The sequence below is a fragment of the Notamacropus eugenii genome, chromosome 2 (genome assembly GCF_028372415.1).
Source record: "Notamacropus eugenii isolate mMacEug1 chromosome 2, mMacEug1.pri_v2, whole genome shotgun sequence".
In the NCBI taxonomy this organism is placed as follows: Eukaryota; Metazoa; Chordata; class Mammalia; order Diprotodontia; family Macropodidae; genus Notamacropus; species Notamacropus eugenii.
Window position 1 is genome coordinate 139,787,478 of NC_092873.1, and position 22,483 is coordinate 139,809,960.

The 22,483-nt window shown below is 37.7% G+C and overlaps 2 protein-coding genes across 11 annotated transcripts in view; one reads left to right on the top strand and one right to left on the bottom strand.

The window, feature by feature from the left end:
* SMAP1 (small ArfGAP 1) overlaps positions 1-2,830 on the top strand; it is a 326,484-nt gene extending 323,654 nt beyond the window's left edge. For all 10 annotated transcript variants that reach the window (XM_072642575.1, XM_072642576.1, XM_072642582.1 and 7 more), the window contains one exon: positions 1,862-2,830. In XM_072642575.1, the coding sequence (XP_072498676.1) occupies positions 1,862-1,996 (135 nt within the window). In that variant the 3' untranslated portion in view covers positions 1,997-2,830. The remainder of the gene's footprint in view (positions 1-1,861) is intronic.
* The window catches only part of B3GAT2 (beta-1,3-glucuronyltransferase 2), an 85,109-nt gene continuing 65,086 nt past the window's right edge, over positions 2,461-22,483 (bottom strand). The window contains exons 3-4 of the mRNA XM_072642585.1: positions 3,466-3,614; positions 2,461-3,375 (exon numbers count right to left, since the gene is read on the bottom strand). Coding sequence (XP_072498686.1) covers positions 3,289-3,375; positions 3,466-3,614 — 236 coding nt within the window. The 3' untranslated portion in view covers positions 2,461-3,288. The remainder of the gene's footprint in view (positions 3,376-3,465; positions 3,615-22,483) is intronic.

Genomic DNA, 22,483 nt, shown 5'->3' on the forward strand with positions numbered 1-22,483 from the left:
CTGGTACACAAGGACAGTAATTTTAGCAGTGCTACGTAGAATCTTTCTTTATTAAATCTGAGTTGCCCCACTTGCCATCTATCCTGAGAGGGTGAGGTGCTTGAAATAATCATTAGTAGAAGATGCATATAAACAGTTTTATAACACCTATCCCTTCACTGAAAGAGGGGAATGAATTGCTCTCGTTAACTGTTTGACCTGCTTTATAGGATATGAGCTAGCATTATTGCTTGTCAATTTTGAGATATGCTCCAGGATATAATCCAGCCAAGTGTATAAGGTTGACTTGAAGTTTTCTGTATAAAAATGCAGGCTTCAAAATAGGATCACAAAAAAGCTCATCTCCTCCCAGCTGCTAAGAAACTGAGCTTTTGCTTTCATGCGTATACCACTCTGTACTACTGACAGATGGCAGAGTTACCCTCCAGTGACTATTGCCATCAGGCATGAGGTTTGGGGGTCTCTTTACTTCAACTCCTACTAAAAGCAGTAATATGGGAAGTAATTGTTCTACCTACTACACCTACACCAATTTGGGCAAGATTGGTCTTAATCTTCAAGTATCATATATACCATGACATATATGATAGTCAAGTAAATGTTAGACGCATCTCAAAATCTTTCCTTTATGCTAGGACTTTGTCAGACAATTCAGGAAGATATCATTTATGATCAAATCTTTGTTTTGGAGGATGTGTGCAGACATCCTATTTTAGTTCTCAAAAAAGTCAGTTCATTAAAGGCAGAAATTTTGGAAGGGAACTATATAATACCTGTGCCATGCACTTTCAGGATAATAGACATAATTTAGGACCATCTGACTTCATAAATGTTTGAATTTTTAAAATATTTAACCCTTATTTCATCGCTGAAATTTAAAAACTTCCTGTTGAATACATTGCTACTGTAATATTTGTAGTTTTTATGGCTACATTCCTGTGGTTTGCATTAAAAAAATAAAAATAAAAAAACACGTTACATTGTTTACATCAGAAATTGGATTCAAAAGCTCAAGATAAGCAGCCCCTAAACACAGACTATCCAAAAGAACCGTATCCATAGAACTCATTATAGGCAAATTGGCTTGGGTATTATTATAGAACATACTTAAGTTTATTTTGGCACACATAAGTAAAAAATACAGCAGTTGCTCACATATTGATGTAAAAGTTGATCCAGGCTGATATGTACAAATTTAGTCTATAATAGAGTTTTGAATTGCCTTTGCCCAAATTTGAATATGTGCATATTTTCTATCTAGCAAGTAAGTGAGAGTAGTCAGACTGCTAACATTTAAAAAAAAACAAACCCAAAGCACCGCCCTAAACCATTCTTTTCTGGCCATGTCAAACGTCTCAAGCTTTAGATTTGGTTTTATTAGGACTCTTTTGCTAGACATGTCTTGTTTGTGACTTTCCTCTTTGTAGCTAGTCTAAAATTCTTTAGAAGACTATATGATATGAATACATTTAAAACACATGTGCCTTCCTTCTCACCTTTGCTTCTCTTAAAACTAAGTAGGCTTTATTTTTCATATTTAGTCTGAGGCTAAGGCTTTTCAGTGTCTGTTATTGGCAGTTCAAACTGCTCAGACCAACATGAGCACATACTTCTTACATCTGATTATTTTTACACTTCACTGGCCTGAATGTTGGTTACCCCTGTAAAAACTTATTCTTTTGAAAGTAAAAGAAAAAAAACCACACACATCCTTAAAATAAAACTTATTCTAGGCTACACTCATCACATTTGGGGGAAAGCATAACCTGTGTCATAATAATGTAATACATGAATTGCCAAGAAATGTGTACTCAATATTTCCCTTCTCCTTAACTACCAAAAGTACTTCTCTGTTTTACAGATGAATCAGCAAATGGCTGGAATGAACATCACCAGTACCAGCAGTGCTGTGGGTTTTGGCCAACCCCCCAGTACAACAGCAGGATGGTCTGGAAGCTCATCAGGTCAAACTCTCAGCACACAGCTGTGGAAATGAAAACTGCAATAGAAGTTTCATCCAGAATTATCACCACCTGACATTCCTTGATAAATGCATCTAGTTCCCCTGTTTATTCATGTACAGATTCTTTTTCTTCCTCCCCCCAGTTGTTCATATTAAGAATTAACTGACTCACCGTATTGGTCTCTATTGATTAAATTTGATGTGGTAAAAAGCAGGTTGAGAATCCATATTGACGTCACTGGCAGCTTTTTTCATGCTACACATGATTTCATAAACCATATTCTCAAAGAAGCTGCTTAGTCAACTTCCATGATCAGTTTTATTCTCAATAAGATTATAGGTCTACTGTTTGCATATAAGGGAAGTAGTTATCATGTTAGTAATACCTCTAACAGTATAAACCCTGCCCCCAAAATAGCCAGTAATCCTGTAGAAAGGTACTCTATGAACCGATGTTTAATCATATAAATAGAATGTAAATGTATCACTGAGCACTGTTTTCTAGTGTATCAAAATTCTTTTATTTCATCATTCATTTCACTGTGATGTTGTTATGGTGTGCTTAACAGGGAACATGGTTAGTGAAAGGAAGATAAACCTGGATGTTACCACAAAATTTAATCTGTTCAAAGAATAAAGAAATCCCGAGTCTTTTCTCTGAGTCTTCTGTAATTGGGATTACTTCTTATGTACATAGTGCTAAGCTGCAGAGCACTTCTTGCACTAGATGCATACAGGGTAGCTACAAAATAGTACTTTTAATCCTTGAAGGTATATCCAGGTTTATGACAGTAATTGTGTTTACATTTTATGGTGCCTAGTATTGACAAAATGTTATTTCCCTATATTAAACAGATGAATCCATCAGCCTTTCTTGTGCATTTTTATTTCCTTAGCTATGTTTTGCCACTGATCTTGAAGGAATCACTTAGTACTGAGAGGTCAGGAACAGCACTATCACTCATTTGTTCTAAAAGCTAGTTCAGTTTCACCAATTAAGGGGGAGAGGAAGAGAAGCAAGAAAAAAACTACATAAAAAGCAAGTCGTTGGAAATCTTCCCTTGCAGCATCATTTTCTCTTGACAATATATATGACTGTAACTGAAGTGGTGAGGGGAAACATGCAAACCGAGAGAAGACAAAACATCCATTTTTACACCATCTGATTTGTTTACACAGAAGTCCATCAGGGCTGTTGCACTGTAGAAGAGTGAGCAATACCTGAACGCTTTTGCAGCCTAAATTTCAGGAGGCATCTGTTTTGCCCCAACCATCTGTCCATCATGGTCCATCATGTCCATCAAGCCCTGTTTTCCCTCTCCAGGTTAGACCTCAATTTTAACTGTGTCCAGGTGGTACTTTGGCTCATTAGCTAGATTGACCTTTTCTGTTCGAGTGTGCCATACCAGAACCTAAGGGAAAAGAAAAATGCTAGTTTAGAGTAGGATGCCTAATTGTAATTAGATTCAAAGTTAAGTAACACTGGTAAAATGAAGGAATACCTTGGTGCAGTTGTTTGCTTTTGGTTCCAGTTCCTCAACTGTTGTTATCTGTTTTAGAAAATCAGATTCTTGCATCCCTGGCTGGGACCCACGGCGTTTAAATACAGCTTTTGGATTGGACAAGATCACCTGAAGGCTCACAGCAAACCCTTTGTGAAAAGTAAAAAGGTTTCAAAATTCAAAAACTGGAGTACTTGAATTTTTATCCATCTTGGTTAAAAAACAAAAAAAGCCAGTTTTTACCACCACTTAGTCCAGGACCCAATTCCTAGCCCTTTCTCTATGAATTTAGCCACAGAAAGACACTAACTCAAAGATTCATCCAGAGTGTAATCCTGTATCTCAGTGTCTATCCCATGTTCCTGTTTACAAATACAGAATTTTCATAGTTCTATTTCACTTTAAGAAATCTTTCTGGACCCATCTCTTAAATAAAGTACAGGATACAAACAGGAATCCAAATCCATTCTGGTTCCCAAAACTCTCTGAAAATAAACAAAACCAATAATGGCCTGAAAAGTTCTACTATGACCTCAGCTTCCAGAAGAACTGAGGGCATCTCAACTTAAAAAAAAACAAACTTGCTAGATATTATCTGAGAGACAGTGTGGTGTAGGGGACAGAGTCAGGAAGGCCTGGGTTCAAATCTCACATCTAGCATTTAACAGCTATGTGGCCTTGGGCAAGTCATTTCTGATGTTCTCTAAGTTTCCTTTCAGTTCTGGATTCATGATTGGAATGAGCGAAACCTGAAATTCCATCAGTATGATCTACCATTTCATTGTGCACTCTGCATCAAAATTAGTACTTATGCTAAATATTAAAATAGTATAAGTTCATGTCCATATAGATTTCTGCCTTACTAGCCTGAACTCTGGGAAAAGTTTAATGTAAAATGCAAAGATCACACAAGGTCATGCTTGTTTCTGGTCATAGAATTTCAGAGCTGGACGGAAAAGTCAAGATGAGTTTTTTCACCATTTTTGAATAACATTATGCTGTAATTTATTACACGGTGGAACAATTATACAACGAAAACCAGACTTCTCAAAGAATCCATTAATATTTACTGCGCAGTGTCATCTCCAATCCAAAGGCATCAGTGTAATTCAAACAAAAATGGAACACTGTGAAGGCCCACTGATTCAAGTGCTTTATAATGCATCCTACCAAGTACTTAAACAATTGGAAATTAGTCAGCCCTGTTAGAAATTCCATGCTTCCCTTTTCTCTTTCATACCATCTGGGGGGGAAAAAGGCATATGCTGAGAGGTTAAACTATTTAACAATCAGAAAATGCATAACTTTTGTGATGTCTAAAACAATGAGTAACTTGACCTTCTTGATCTACCTTTTGGGAAATGTACCTGCACTGACTTCCCCCTTCCCCACTTTATTTTTTCCAATTACATGTAAAGATAGTTTTCAACATTCACTTTTTTAAGATTTTGAGTTTTAAATTTTTTCTCCCTCTCCCTTCCCCAAGAAGGCAAGCAATCTGATATTCTACATGTACAATCATATTAAACATATTTCCATATAAGTCACCTATGCTAACTTAATGGGCCTTTTTCTGAACACTGGAGCAGTCAGCAACTCACGCAAAAATGCACTCAGAACAGCAGATGGGAGATGAGATAACATAGTGAAAATGATCTACTCTCATAATAACTCAATTGCTTAGCCAGTATCGCTTCTCTTTAGTGCCCATATTCCCCATTTGTGCCAGGCAGGCAAGGAAAATCGCTTGTCTTCTCTAGGTGTCAGTTTTCTCATCTGTAAAATGAGGGGGTTCAAGAGAAGTATACAGTGTTTATATATATATATATATATATATAATCTGACAACTCTTAAAAGACTAGTTACAATGAGAACAATCATCCAGCATTTACATTCAAGTAAGTATCCCCTGATTACTCTTGTTTTAGAATGTCTCAAGATTTTAATTTATTTGGAAGGGACAAAAACTTGTGAATAAAAGACTTGAAAAGACTTCTAAAACATCTGTATCATCAATGTTATACAAGGGCCTGGGGCCTTAGGACAAACACAGCTAGATGGTTTGATAGATGTGACCTCCTTAAGTCTAGAATAAGCAAATTTGTCTATTCCACCTCTCTCCCAAGTATGGTATGGACTATACCATGGGAAGTGAGCCAGTACCTAATTCCATTTAGCTTTGGTAGTGATGCCCCTTCTACCCATTTTCAATGAATCACTGTCATACCTACACGCAAAATGGAGTAAAACTTCAATCGTTAAGGCAAAAGCTGGGGGAAGGATACCAGCTAATTTCTTGTTAACTGAGATATCAGGAAGATCCTACTGTTGGAGACTAAAAACACATCTGTCCACTTTCTTGACAATAGAATTCCACTCAGAATATAGTCTACCTAAACTTTTCTTTGAAGATTAAGGCCATTATTGGCCCGATTCTGTATAATAGTATAACTCTAGAACAGTAAAGACAGCTTATTTCAAGAGTTTAAGGTTTATAAAGTGCTTTCCTCACAAAGTCTGTGATAGAGTACAGACATCATCCCTGTTTTACTGATGTGGAAATCGAAGCTTCAAATGGTTCAGTGACTTGCCCACAATCACACCGTTCAGAGAGGTGTGCAAAGACAGCCATAACTTGGAAATGTTGAAAGAAAGGAGGGAAGGAAGAAAAGAAGGAGCCCTGTTAGTTGAGAACCAGTTAATCAAGGTTTTACCCTACAAGAATATGTCTATAAATAGTTTTCTTGCTAGTGTTCTTAATTTTCCATTCTAATTACATCACAGACTCATAAAATTGAAAGAGATTTTAAAGATCTAGTCCACCCCTCTTTCCCTCGAAAAAAATCTGATTTAAGAGAATAAAGATTCGTCTAGGTGGGGGTGAGGCAGTATTAGTCACTTTAACAAATGGAAAACCTGCCACATGGCTTACCCAAGAGAACTAGAGCTCCAGATTTTGTAATAAACTTATATTTGTACCACAACTAGATTCTAAACTGCTTGAGGGTCATTTTTTTCACTTTTATAAATTCCCTCATGAACTACACAGTCTAAAAATTTGTACAACACTACGTTACCTCAGATCCTCACCACAACCCTGTGAAGTGCTATTATTCTCATTTTGCAGATAAGGAAACAGGCTGGAAGGAGGAACTTTGCCTAGGGACATATAGCTAGTAACATTCTGAGTTAAGGTTTGAACCCAGGCCTTCTTGACTCAAGTCCAAGATTATCTACTGTCCCACCTGGATGGTCACAGTTCAAAAGAATTGAAATTTCAGATGGCCCAAGAGGCAATGGAAAGATGCATGCTGGCTGGAGTAGGCAAGACTCACACCCTGAGGTAGGTAATAAAAGATATCGCCCATGACCTGTGTGTATCAGGAAAAGCAGGTGGACTGGTCATGCTGTCAGGCTAACATGGTATGTGTGTTTCATCATTATCAACAAACTATTAAAAGAACCAGAGGTAGATCTTCAATGTTTTGGGTAAATCTTTTATGGGAAGACATGAAAAAAGACCTGTATGATAAAAACAAAGTATTTTAGCATATCTCTAGGAGCATTGAGAACACAAAACTTTGTGAATAGCAGGCACATTTTATCAATATTAGTCAAACTAAATCAACATTTTACAAAGCACTTTCTCACTTGCCTTTATGAGAGCCCTTTGTGATAACTGGGCAGCTATCACCGTGACTTGTTCAAGGTCACAGGGCTAAATTACTGATATAGTTTAGACCAGAACTGGAGTATTCTCACTTTGTACAATATGCTTCCTGATATGACCACTTGAACTTTCTGGGGCAGCAGATCATTGCTGTAACTCTCACTTTTAAGAGTATGAAACCACAGACCCAGCCAATCACCAGGCAATGGTCTAGAGCCAAAGGTGGGGAACTTATGGCCTCAAGACTGAGTTTTACAGAACAAATCCTTTTATTAAGGGGATTTGTTCTGTGAAGTTTGGATTCAGTCAAACAGCTACATGTGGCCTCAAGTTCCCCATCCCTAGCTGGACTCTTGACCATTGGTCTAGATTCTACAGCAAGTCTGTACTGCAGCTGATAGGCCACTTAAGGTCACTTGTGGCATGCCAAAGGATTTCTGGAGGGCTGTGAAAAATACAGAGGAAAACATCCTTTGTAGAGGACACTCTGCTCTTTAAACATTCTACTTTTTAATGAGGATGATAGCCATACCACAATCAAGTTAGCCAGCTTAACATCATTTTGCAACAACAATAAAAATACAAAATAAATAGGCCTCAAATGAAGATATGGTAATGCTATTGGTCCAATCCACAGAACAGAATTTATGCCCACTTAAGTCTATGTTTCTCACAGATTAAATCTACGTTCCTCACTCGTTAATTACAACAAGAGATATCTGGCACAGTGAATAGTAGGCTAGGCTTAGAAATGGGAAGTTGTTCAGTCCTTTCAGTTGTGTCTGACTAATCCATTTGGGGGTTTTCTTGGCAAAGATGCCATTTTCTTCTCCAACTCATTTTACAGATGAGTAACTGAGGCAAACAGGGTTAAGTGACTTGCCTGGGGTCACATAACTAGTAAGTGTCTGAGGCCAGATTTGAACTCAGGAAGATGAGTCTTTCTGTCTTTAGGCCCAGCACTCTAGCCACTGTGCCACTTAGTTGCCCTGGAGTCAAGAACACCTGAGTTCAGATCCAGCCTCAGACACTTACTGGGCAAATCACTTAACCTCCCTTTGTTTGCTTTCCTCATCTGTACAACGGTGATAATAATAGCACCTACCTCACATAATTGTTGTAAGGCTAAAATGAGTATTTGTGAAGTGCTTTGCAAATCTTAAAATACTATTAATGCTATTAGTTATAATAAGTTACATAGTATGTTTACACACATCTCACTTATTCTTCACAAAGATCCCATGATAAGTCCTACAATTATTACCTGCATTTTACAGATGAGGAAACAGACTCAAAATATAAGTTGCCCCTTATCACATAAGCACTTTATAATAAATGTTCAGATTAAGGGGTAATATTTTCATCAGCAGCAGATCATTCACATCAAAGAAGCATCTAGTTGGGTGATTGTCACACTACTCCCCCGCATGCCCACTGGATGCTCAGCAACTGCAAACGTCAGAAAGCCTCATTGTTTGTGCTGTCAAAAAGCCTATTAAACAGCATATACAACCAGTCCAGCCCACTCTCAGGATTTCTTATTAAAACTTCAGGTCTCCACAAAGACAATTTTGAAGATTTTACAGTCCAAATTCAACTACCCTAGAAGCATCTCCAATTTATAATATTGATATAGATCTGACAATCCTCCACCATGCTGTTTCCCTTAGTCATGTTTTCTTAGGACCAATGAACAACATTTGACAGGCTATGTCTATACTTTCCATGTTGACTTCAAGCCAGTGAATGTGTTTGCACATTCTCTTTTCATGAAAAAGAGGACCCCAATTTGTTGGAGGCTAGTTTGAAAATGGTATGTGCACATTTTAATCAAATTCCTCTCATTCTCTTTTTCCTTTCTTTTTCTTAAAAAGTACTCAAAGGAAGTTCTCCCAGCTGTTAAGACAGAGGTCCATGCTGGATGTGCAATTTACGGAGTTTGACAGACTGAAAATAAAATTCTTTAGCTGTGAAGTATTCTTGGGCATCATTTGCTAGAGGAAGAGAAGGGGAATCTACCATTAAATGAATCCATGGGTAGCAAAGTTAGCCAGAAAAAAAAAAAATCCTGTTACTCATAAATCTTCACCTGATTTTATCCATTTTCTAATCAAAAGTAAATAAGACAAGCTTTTGGAACATCTATCTCAGTCATTTTCATCTATTTCTTTCTGAACAAGGTCTTTAAAGGAAGCAGTGCAATGCTGCCTGTCAAGAGCCAGCTATGGCTAATTAGGCCAAGCACTCGGATGCTTCTCCTGGCATCCTGTGATTTACAGTGCCAGTCTGCGCAGTCAATAGCCTAAGTGTTTCTCTGTGCTTTCCTGGGAAACATGAGGATTGAGTTCTGAGCTGATTGTACGTTGATATTTGATGTACTTCTTGGACAACTATTTTCTGAGTGACATAATGACAATTTCTTATCTCCAAATGCTATATTTTTTTTAAAGTGTGATTTAAAAGAAACTATTTTGGAGGGGAGGGTCCAGAAATTTTACAAAAATCTCTGTTGTGTCTGGAGATACGCCAAGGCAGTATAGAAACAGGGTCAGATTCACTGCTCTAAGCCAGCTGTAGAAAACATGAAATAATCATAAGATTGCAATTCCAAACTCTCTATTTTAAAATGTGCAAACTGAGGTCCAGATATGCTAAATATCAAGTGGCAGAGCCTACCCACATCTGATTTGGAGTCCAGTTCTTTTTCCATTCCAGCATGCTGTCTGTAGATTGTATTTCTTAACTTTATTATGATATCCCACTGCTTAGGGAAAAAGTTACCAGAGCACAGGAATCACAGTAAGGCTCCACACTGAGCAAGGGACCCACCAAGAGAACCGGTACAGAAGCTTACTTCACTCCTTCCTACTCTCATTTAGCCAACAGTTAAGATTCTGCCAATGACATCTATTAATTACTTCAATGTATTCCAAGAAGTTTAACACATTTATATCTACATCTCCAGCTACAGAGCTGGTAATAGACATCTCTCTCCTACCTTCCATTACTCATTGCCTCTTTTTAAAAAAGTATATCCTATTCATTAGAATAATTTTTATTATGGATATATATACGTATATATATATATGTATGTATGTATGTATGTATGTATACACACATTTTTATGTCCCAAAGTAGCCTGTGGTAATGGCACCTTTATAACCTGAATACAAGAAAGATAGTATTCTACTAAACATTCTCTCTGGTCTCTATACAGAATAATCACTCACTAAAACTAAGGTACAGGAGACAAACAGCATTGAATTTGAGGTCAGAGGACCTGGGTTCAAATATAAACCCACTAAATTGTTTTCTAATCATTAATGTTCCTTTACTGCCTATTCTACCTCTGACCTGGCATTCTACCTCCCTTCACTGGGGTCCAAGACTTTGGTGATAATTTATCATATCAAGCCTGACCTAGACCCACCACACTTCTCCCTGGCCATCTTCATGTCATGATGAACAGCATATACTCTTTCTGTTATCTCAACCAACTTTATACCACTAGCCCTAGGAACATTAATCGAATCAACATTACTATTCAGAAAGAGGATATTCACTTGCTCTATTGATCTACTCACCATCCCTGTGACTTTTCTGACCAAAATACTTTTCCCTGGCCTCCCTCTCATTAAAGAATAATTCCCTGAGGGCAAAAACCATCTTGCTTTTTTGTATTTGTCCCCCCCAGCACTTAGAATAATGTCTGGTACATGGTAAGCATTTAATACATGCTTTTTATTTCATTCATTTCTAACTCTGCTACTTGCTACTAATTACCTTGGGTAAGGTAATTACATCTTTCTAAGCCTCAGTTTCCTCAACTATAAAATGGAAGGTCTGACCCTGATGACTTCCTGAGAGTCCTTACACTTCTAAACCACTCATATACCACCATATTAGCTGCCTGTTCCCTTGGGAACAACCCCCTCCCCTAAGGCTGATGCGGTAATGGTTAAGTTCCTGAACTGAAACCATTATGTATCATAAGAAGGTCCAGTCATGCTGCTCACCACCCTCCACCTCCATTTATTGTTGCCTGACCCCCTTTACACCTTCCTCCCCAGTATCAAACTTTACCTTCCCTTATTAAATGTGAACTGTTTGAGAGTAGAGAGTGTCTTGTTTTCTTGGTTTTGTATTGCTTAGCACCGTGCCTATCACACAGCAAATAATAAATGTTTTATCTATCTAAAGTGCTTTGTAAACCTTTAAGTGTGTGTATATATGTATATGTATATATGTATATATATATACACACATACACACACACACATACATATCCTATATGCTTTTATTATCGTTATGATCCTACAATCTCCAAGGCCTCTTCCAATTCATTACGAAAGTACTTTCTGAAAGCTGAGTCAAGTGAGTTTTACTACTCTGCCACAACATAATTATGTACCCTTTTCTTTACCCATCTAGAAACTTACTAGAAGCACACACGCATGTCCGTGTGCACGCACACACACACACACACACACACACACACACACACACACCTCATCTCAGAGCTCACTGATGAAAGTGACGTGATAGGAACCTTTAGGACACCTACATTCCTCTAAGGAATTTACAGAACTGAACTGTTACTTGCTAAGGCTGTCTGCCATTCTCCCAAACTAAGAGCATAATTTCAACATGCTCATTATAAACAAATTCCAATTTAAGGGAAAAAATTCGGATGTCTCCTGAAGTTGTGTGTAGTTTTTTTTTTGGAAAGTAGAGGGAAAATGTCACAGTCCTATGATTCCATCCCTATAGGGAACTCCCTTTGAGGAAAACTCCCCCTAACAAGAGAGAGACAAAGAACTGGTTAAATGCTTACTATAAACCATGCCAGGACATGGGAATTCAAATACAAGTAAACAAACCAGTCCTTGGCCTCAGGGAGTTTATATTCTAATGGAAGGAGACAACACATGGGGGGGGGGATGGGGGGATAGTTTGAACCTTGTAACTCAAGTCAAGTAGAAATCTGGGTCTAGGTAAGGTAAGGTGACAGCTCTCCTGTTAGAGCTTGGAATGGGACCAGGAGTGGTGGAACAGTCTTTGTTCTGCAACTTAAGAGCTTTGTTAAGTTGTCTGGTGCACCTGAGAGGTTCAGTGACTTGCAAAGGATCAGAAGTGAGCCTTGAAGTCTATGAGACCGGCCCTTTGTTGTGTGGTGGTGGTGTGTGTGTGTGCGTGTGCGTGTTTCACCTCTACCTGTTTCCCTCCCCACAAACTCCCAGTGGTTCAGTGTTGGGCACCCAGAAGGGATGGTTGTAGGAGTCCTGTGGCCCACAGACAAGGGACCTAGGGGAAAAAAGGGCTTTGTTTCACTAGTTTCCCTAAACTATCTATTTGGAAAAGTGCCTGGAGAATCATCATTTTCCAGTATTACCACTTGTTAGACTCAGGTCAAACACTAGAAATCTGCAAAGTTGCTAAGCGGCATGCATCGCCAAATGACCCTTCTTTCCTCTTACTCACAAAATGCCATCGGTCTGGAGAAGCCCTGAGCATCATCACTCTGGGCTGGAGCCTAGTATGTTACAGGGAGTGCAGGGAGTGGTCACTGCTGGGATGAAGACCTCTTCCTAGGTGAGGCGACTACAGGAAAATAGGAGGACGAAGTTTAACTGGAACTACACCCATCTGAATTCGGAGCTTGTTCTTAATCATTTTCCTCCATGGAGGCAGTGGAAAATAGGTAACGTTTTATCATCTGCTAATGACCAACCAGGAAACAAGCATCTCCGATCCTTAAATTAGCTCACCTTTTTGCACAGGGCTATTGATTGAGATTTTGATCCCTTACTACCAGATGCTGTTCTGCTATCCTGTCATGGTCTAATTTAAAGAACTGCCATTTAGTCCATTTAGCAACCATGGTTCTTTGTGAAATGAAAGGAAAGTGCATTTCTAAGTATTTTCTACTTAACCTGTGACAAATTCATTTAATCCCTTCCCTGAAAACAACCAGTTGTCATAGAAGGCTAAATCTTCTATGGAAACAATTACAATGCTGACAGGGACAGAAAAGTCGATCTTGGGAACAAAAAGAAATTAAAGAGGCTTAATTAACTGAACCACTAAAAATAACCCTGGAGGTTTTCTTTTTTGGAGGGGTTGCGGGTGGGAGAGGGAAGACTAGTAACAGAGAGCTCAGCTGCCCCTTTGAATCAAAGCAATTCCTTTGAAAAAAAGGAAGAAACCATCTAGCCAGCTAACATTCTGCCAGCACATGCGCTACAAGAAGATGCCTGTTGGATGTCCAATGTTGGAATTCTAAGTGCTTTCTTCCATCTCCAAGAAGATATTCCCAGTACACAGTCTAGGGGAGTACATTCATAACCCTGCCTTACCAAAGATAATAGGACCCTTCTAGGGTCCTATTACATATATATCCTGTCATAAATTGGACATACCAACTAGTGAAGCATATCTAAAAATAACTACAATTCCAAGCTTTAGTTGGGGTTTAAGTTTTTGAAGCATCTCTAAAAATTATTTCACTTCTTTAAGATTCTGAGTTTTAAATTTTCTCTCCTCCTTCTCCTTCCCCTTCCCAAGATAGCGTGCAATCTGATATAGGCTCAAACTATATATTCATATCAAACATATTTTCACATTCGTTATGATATAAACAAGAATTAGAACTAATGGTAGGAACCATGAGAAAGAAGAAACAAAACAACAAAAAAGAGGAGAGCCAATAGTCTGCTTCCATCTGTATCCAGACTCTCAAGTTCTTTCTCTGGATGTGGACAGCACTTTCCAACATGAGTCTTTTGGAGTTGTCTTAGATCCTTGCATCCTGAGAAGAGCTAAGTGTATCAAAGTCAGTGATCATACAATGTTGCTGTTACTGTGTACAGTGTTCTGGTTCTGCTCCCTTTACTCACCATCAGTTCATATAAATCTTTGCAGGTTTTTATGAAGTTCATCTGTTTATCATTTCTTATAATAGAATTTTAACCAAATATTTTATTGATGCTTTTTACCCCATATCAATGTCACTTCTCAGTGGTGGAATATGAGGCCCTCAAATATCACCCTTCTGCATAATCAAGTAGTACAACTAAGAAAAACAAACCAACCCACTTGCCCTACATTGATGATGTATGCCTCATTTCACATCTGCTGTCCACCACCTCTCTACCTGCTCCTCATCAGTCCACTAAAGTTAAGTATCAGTCTTTCCATTCATTCTCCATCTTCCTCCTTCAGTAGACCTGTAAGCCTCTTCATGTAAATTTAAGCATCCCTCTGTATAATATAGTTAGACTTTAGAAGTCTATTTTAAACAACGTTTATTTCTCCCTTTGATCATACTTTCCACCCACACCACCCATTTTATACAGCTTCCAAAAGCACTTTGTAGTATGATGTATGTTCAATAAAGATGCTGTAGATAAAATTCATCCCAGCTCAGATTTGAAAGATTTGAACTACATGACATGAAAGCAATGGTTACACTCCAGAATTGTGAGTGTACAGCATTGAGGGAGGGCTGAAGGAGGAAAGAGTGGAACAAGGGCAAAACTCTGAACTAACAGCCAAGAAAGCACCTTTTGCACTTTATCACAACCATCCATCTTAGAGGATGATGACATTCTCATTGGGAGGTGGGGGGATTACTGCTACTAGATTCAAGACAAAGATTAGCAATTTGGAGAAATACAAAGTCAATTGTGCCTCGAGTAGCTATTCATTGCTTGGATATAGAACTCTTCCCAGAGGTAAGTAAGCACAGGAACAGGTGGCTAAGATGCAAATGGAATCATCCCAACCTAGCATGCATTCATACTTTATAAGCAAGATATCTGGACACACAGGCCATTAAAATTTCCAGGATCTATTCTTATAGGCCAAAATGTGTGTATAGCTAAAAATTAGTTGTATGTAATGTAGCACTCTCTTGCACATATATATATACACACATGTATATGTATACACACACACACAAATGCTGTTTATTCACTACCATCAGTTGAAAAGAAGGTGCTTTTCTAAGGACTGGATATGAGTCTGTCGGGGATGGTTGGGTTCTTTCTTCTCCAAAATTAATAGGACTGTTTTGGAATTCAACCCTTATTTCACAATTAGAAGCCACACTTACTGACCCTAACTTCAGCTTATGTGTCATATGAGTCAACTCCTAGTCATCTGGTTTAGAAAATAACCCAATTTCCTGCTGGGAGCCATTTTATGGCTAATTCACTAACTTCTAAAAATAAAAGGGTGAGAAAAATGAAAGTAAGGAAATTCAAGTATTTCACTGTTACCAGTCTTAATAAAGCCTACAGGGGAAAAGGTATGAGCACTAATGGGCTATGGCATACTGAGTTTTCAAGTGACTTTCACTAAGTTGTAGAAATTTAGAAAATTAACCACAAATTACTTAGAACTAATTTAGAATTAATTATTAGAACAAATTATTTAGAATCTAGTCCAACTTCCTTATTTTTGTTTTTTTTTTGTTTTTGACAAGGAAACCTAGGACGTTTTCATGTTATTTAGAAGCTTGTAAATGTACATTTATATGTATACCTGTTGCACATTCAAAATTAAGTGTTAGTTGTACTAGAATTTTGTATGAGTCAATCTTTAAGTTGGTTTTAACATAGTACAAAAGAAAATAAAAGTTCAAAGATGTTTCAATGAAGTTATAATTTAGGCAACTTTTTAAAAGTTATTACAGCAAAATTACAATAATTTAGAAAACTGAAGGTTTAAATGTCACATTATACAAGTAAAAATATACAAGTAAAAACCCTGGATTTTCTTAACAAAGTAAACTCTCATTTACCTGAAATGTAAACCTTTTGATCATATAAAGATCAACGGCAAGTTGACTAAGAAGCTAGTCTGGGAATGAGGAATACCTGGATTTTTCTCTATTCACTTGTTTGAAAACTGGTAGCTAGAAATATAGAATATAATCCAAATCTGAGTTAATCACAATATTTAATTAAGCATAACATTCTCATTTCTCAACTATTCCAGATAAATGGTAGTTTATCGTGTATATTTAAAAACCACCATTATACACGATTGCAAATACTGTCTGTGCTACAACTCTAAGAGGAGTAAAGGATAGGATGGGGGTGGGGAGCTGACCTATGATTTTAAATCCCGGATGAGGAAGTTTCCTCTGCCACTATGGGCACCAATACATAGCCTATGCAATTTATAGTCTTAGAAAGTAACCTAGATCACTGAGAGATTAAGTGACTTACTCAGGATCACAAAGTTCCAGATGGGATATAAAGATACTTTCTGTGAAAGTGATCATAGCACTGGGTCCTAATTTTTTTTTTAACTGAAGAGTTACTGTACCCTATTGAGGAGCACCCTGGGGTGCTCTATGTTTACAGGTGTGTCTGTGTTGGGGAGGAAGTTGGAGGTGCCTGTTTATAAAGCTCACCACTTGAAATCTCAGTGATTTGGGAGGCCTGTGACTAGCAAACTGACTGACCTATCATCATTTAGGTATCTAACAATAGTGTTTATTCAAGTGTGTACTGGTAGGACATTAACAAAACAAAGAAAATTAGATTTTGGAATGATCATAGAATCTTAAGTGTTAGAAGGTACTCTGAAACTAGTTAGTGAAGAAATATCACTTCTACCTTCCTTATCCTTGACTATTTGAACAGATCTGGGAACACTAAACTACTTCATGACGCCATCAAATTCTGTTCCCAGGCAGATCATTGTTACAATGAAATGAATAAGACCTTGTTCATATTTCATGCACTTCTAAAAAGTTAAGGGAAGACAAGTGTTTTAAGTCTTGTCCAAATGGTAAATCACTTCTCATTTTCTTTCTTTAACTGATTAGAGCAGGAGTCTGCCATCTTTATATGAAGACCTGTGCCAAAGTCATAGAATCACTGGATCACAGACTTAAAAATGAAAGGGGTATTACAGGACATTTTTAGATCAACACCCTCATTTATAGTTGAGGAGAATGAGGTCCTAAGAGGCCAAAAGACTTGCCTAAATTCACACAGGTAATAAGCAGCACTGTTGGTTTGTTAGTGTCTCATGCCTGAGAGTATGGGAAGCAATGGGCTGTCTAGGAGGCAGTTATGGTGTGCTGATAGGGCAAAAGATTTGGACTTGGAGGACCTGGGTCAGAATCCTGCCTCTTTTACTCACTACTTGTATAATCTTGGGGAAGTCACTTCATGTCCCTAGGCCTCAGTTTCTTCCTCTGTAAACTGAGGGGCTTGGACAGGAATTGCTGGGGAAACTGAAAAGCAATAAGGCCAAACCAGCATCTTACAACACATACCACAATAATTTCCAAATAGATATCCAACCTAATATTAAAGGTCCTAATAAATGTTGAAGACCTAGTAAAAATGTTGGGAAGAAAATAAAAGGAAATTTTCACAACCATAGCAAGGGGGAAAATCCTTAACCAAATAAATAATAGAGGTGATCATAAGGGATGAAGTAGATAATTTCAATTATGCAAAACGGAAAAGCTTTTTCAAGACAGGCACCTTACAAACTGTTCCAAATCACTAATAATGAGAACAATATAAATTAAACAGCTCTGAGGTTTCACCTCATACCTGGTGAATTGGTGATGGTGATAATAACAGAAATAATCAATGTTAGAAGGGCCACAGGAATACAAGCACACAAGTAGAGTGTCTTTACAGTTGTGAATTAGTTAATCTCTCTGGAAAACCATCTGGAATCATAGAAGAAAAAACACCAAACTGCTCAACTCTGATCCTGAGATCCCACTGCTGGATAAATATCTCAAAAAAGTCAAAGACTGAAAGAAAAGTCCCATATATACCAAAATATTCATAGTAGCACTTTTTTGTGATGGCAAAGAAATTGAAAGAGTGAAGACACTCATGAGTTGGTTAATGGGTGAAAATCGCTGTGGTACATGAATGTAACAAAATATTATTATGAGAATATGAGAAACAACAACAAAAATGAGAAATTCAGTGAAACACATGGAGACTTGTGTGAACTGACACAGACTGAAGTAAGCAGAACCAAGAAAGCAATATATCCAACTTTAACAATATAAACCAAAGGAATAATAAAATGAAGTGAATGTTGTATGATACAGTGGTTAGTCTTGGCCCTGTAAAAGAAATGAGGAAACATAACCCAATCTTTTGATTGCAGAGGGTAGAGGACTAGGGCGTAGAGTCATTCAGCACATGTTAGATATGGTCCAAGAGGTTGTTGGTTTTAGTTATGTTTTCTTTTTCTTTGTCACAGGGGAAGGTTCACTGGCAGCAGAATGGAAGTGTGGGGTGGGGGCGGTATTAAGAAATGACTGTGATATAAAAAAGAAAAGGCTCAGAGGCAGAGCCAAGATGGTGGAGTAGCAGAAAGCAACAGAATAATTTTTCCCCTCAAAATTCCTCCTAAATACACCAGACCAAAGTAAATACATCAGTAAATATACCGGACCAAATTCTGATGGGAAAACCCAAGAGATAATCAGTGAGACATTTTGCTAGCCCAGGTTTGCAAAGAAAGACGGAGAAGCCTATGGACACTGGAGATAGGGTGTGAACAAAAGAACCATTCAAAGAGCACTCCAGCACAGAGAGAGGTGGGACAAGTGGGGAGGAAGGAAGTGTCTGAGACCCATATAGGGCACCCCTAGACTTGTACCAGGGTAACTCAAAAAGGAGAGGTGCCAGTTGGCAGCTTTCTCACCCAATACCCAGTTCTGAGTCACAGAGCCAGGGCGGATTTCTGTCATTCTACCCCCTAGATTAAGCCTAAGGCTCTGTACCAAGAGAGTATGATATGGTCAAAATCCAGGGGCAGAGCAGAGTCTCTTTCCCAGCTTCTATCCCAATCTGAAGCCTACGCAAGAAAAGAAACGAACTATGGAAGACAGGATGAGAAAGGGAATTAACAACTTGGCAAAGACCTACAAAACCCTGCCCAAGCAACATGTTTCCTGAAAATTAGAATGGACTAAATATGACACCATGATACAAAAACACCAAACAACTAAAACAAAGTCAAAAGACAAAAGGTATCTCACTGTAAGAGACATCTTTTGTAAGTATCTTGTCTTGTTTTCGTCCTTCGTTGCCGAAGAAGACCAAGGTATCTTGTAAGGTTGTAAAAAACAATTGACCTGGAAAATAGGCTGAGGAGAAAAAAATTAAGAGTTAATATCATAAACATCATATTTCAAGAAATGTAAAAACAAAATTACCCAGATCTCTTAGAACCAGAGGACAAAGTGGAAACAGAAAGTTACCTCCTTAAAGAAAGCTCCAAATGAAAACTTCTAGAATCATAATAGACAAACACTAGAGCTCTCAAATAAAAAAAAAAGAGTCAGAAAGAAAGAATTCAAATACTAAAAAGTCACAGACAGAATCACACACTAATTTACCAGCCACCACTGTAAAGGAGCCGAGAGCTTAGAATATCATATTCTAGAAGGCAAAGATATATAGGCTTACAGTTGGGAATAACATCCAGCAAAATAGAATAATCTTACAGAATAGAATTTCCCCTACAGAGGAAAAAAATGGGACAAATGAAAATAGAGAACTTCCAAGTATTTCTGATGAAAAGACCAGAGCTAAGTAGCAACTCTGAAGTTCAAACACAGGAGTTAAAAGAAACATAAAAGGTAAACAAAAACAAGAGTATAGGCTAAACAATGAGATGACGCATGTTCCTTCATTGAACCTTATCATTGTCAGGAATGACAGAGAGAGTCTAATTAGAAGTAATAGGATGTTTTGGGAATGGTTCTGTTATGTCTTGATGGACTTAAGAAAAGAATGGGAAGAGAGGGAAAGAGAAATGCATTAGGTGGGAAAGGGTAAGGAAGGTTAGGGAAAATTAGCTCACATCATTTGGGTCCACCAACAAGAAGGAGGAAATGGCTTACACGAACCTTACTCTCAAGTGAGCAGGTCAAAGCTACCCACCTCCTGACTGAGGGTTCATGAAGTTAGACCAAGAGTACTGAATGAGACGTGCTTTTGGACATGCCCAATGCAGAAATTTGTTTTTGCTTGAATAGAGATGTTTGTAACAGGGCCTTTATTTTTCTTTGATTCTTGACTGGGGAGAGGTTTAGAGGGGGCAAAGAAGGTTGATTTTTGCTGATTTAAAAAAATTATAATTCTTTTTAAAAAAGACATCAAAACCACTTAAAAAAATAAAAATGGAGATGCTGGAGCAGATACATCCTAAGGTCCCTTCTAGGTTGAAACTCTATGATACGTGTGTCACCATTGCTGGAATTATTATCCCACTGACTGGAAATTCAGAGGTAAATGGGGAAACAATCTTATGTACCCATATTGGACCTGTAGTTTCATCAGGGTGGGGGAATTCTATGATTTAGCAGCTAAGTCCTAGGGAGTGGGCTGCTCAAAGCAAATTAAGGGACTTACTGAACATCATGTAGCTATTATCAGAAGTGGGAATTGAACACAGGTCTTCTTGACTCCAAATCTAGTATACACTGCATTATGTTTCTGCTACTAAATCACACATCTGGAGGTGCTAGATTGGATAGAGCAGCCTGTGGATTGGGCCCAAAGTCAGGAAGTTCAAATCTAGCCTGAGACAAGTATTAGCTATGAGGCCTTGGGCAAGTCACTTAACCTCCGCCTATCTCAGTTTCCTTAATTGTAGGGAGGATAATAAGAGCATCTACCTCCCCCAGTTGTTATGAGGATCAAATGAGATAATATTTGCAAAGTGCTAAGCACAGTTCCTGGCACATATAGGTACTTAAATGCTTATTCTCTTCTCTCTTATTCCAAAGTCAGAATTAAAATCTGCAAATTTCTTAGTTCTTTTTGAGTAAAATCAAGCATGTGACAAGGAAAATTATATCTTTTCTATTTAGTGAACATACAATATGCGATTTTGTCAGTCTTATTCAATGGAGAACAGTGTTTGTTTATTCTCATGGAGAGAGTGCCCTGTCACACCGATTGAGTTACCAGCTAAAGTGAGTTTAACTAATGTTACCAAAAAAAAAACCCCACCTCGTAAATTAACATTTTATAAATGATAATTTCCTTTGAGAGCTAAGCAGCTTTTGTTTATTATTTTTCTATTTAGCCAAGTGATACAAGAACGAGCATATCCTGCTTCCAAAGGAGTTTTCCTTTAATTACGATTTCTTTACTTTTTCACGTCCTTCCTTTAAAAGCACCAGTAGGACTTTTTGTGGCAAAGAGAATTAGGGAAAGTATATACCCATCAGTTAGGGAGTATTCCTGTACCTTACAAGACAATAAATATGAAAAATACAAAGAGATGTCAGAAGACTTTTATGAACTGATACAAAGTAAAAGTAAGCAGAATCAGGAAAACTGTATACATGATGACAGTGAAAATGTAAACGGTATGGATGAAAACAATAAAGCCAAAATAGAAAGTTGCAACATTGTATCGGCTAGTCCTGACCCCAAAGAGGAGAGATGAGAATGCATTTCCTTTCCTTTGTAGAGGTGAGAGACTTGGATATGGAATACTGAATATAATATGTAAACTGGTTGATTAATGTGTTAGTTTTGCTGAACTGATTTTTTTCCCCCTCTATTTACTTTTCCATAAGGGTTAACTTTCTGGGAAAGGTACACTGAGAGGAAAAAGTGATATAAAAATAAAACAACAAAAAATTTTAAAAATAAAAAGATAAACTGTTTTGTGGGAGTTTATTTGAATCAATGGCCAAGGTTTCCTAATGTGAGGCTATAAATATAACTATAAAACATGAACATTTATACAAATGGTATAGCAGGTGGGTCCTAAGAGAAACCTCCTAATTGGCGTTTTTATGAATTTAAGTAGAGAAAATTTGTACGTGTCTATAGATACAAGTGATTCCTAGGATCACAGAGCTGGAAGAGATCGTGGAGGTCATTAAATCCAACCCCCCTCATTTTAAAGATGAGGAAAGTGAGGACCAGACAGGTTAAGTAATTTGTCCAGACTCACACAGCTAGTAAAAATAGCTGAAGCAGGATCTGAACTCAGGTTTTCCTAATTCTAAATCTAGTACTCTATCTATTATAGTATACCACATTAGACGGGGAAATAAGTGGCTATTTCCATCCAAAAAGAATAAATGAGATATTATGTGACTGAGCTACAAAATATGCCCATGGGAACATAGCATGACAATATTTCTAGTTCAATATGAATCAACATCTAAAGAATATTTTCTGTTTGTATTATGAGTGTTCCTCTTGGCTACACCCATCTCACCCTGTTCACACCCTGAAAGGAGTTTAGCTGCAGCATATAGTCTAGAGCTGGAAGGGATTTTTGAACTCATCTATCCCTAAACCCTTATTTTAGTGACAAGGA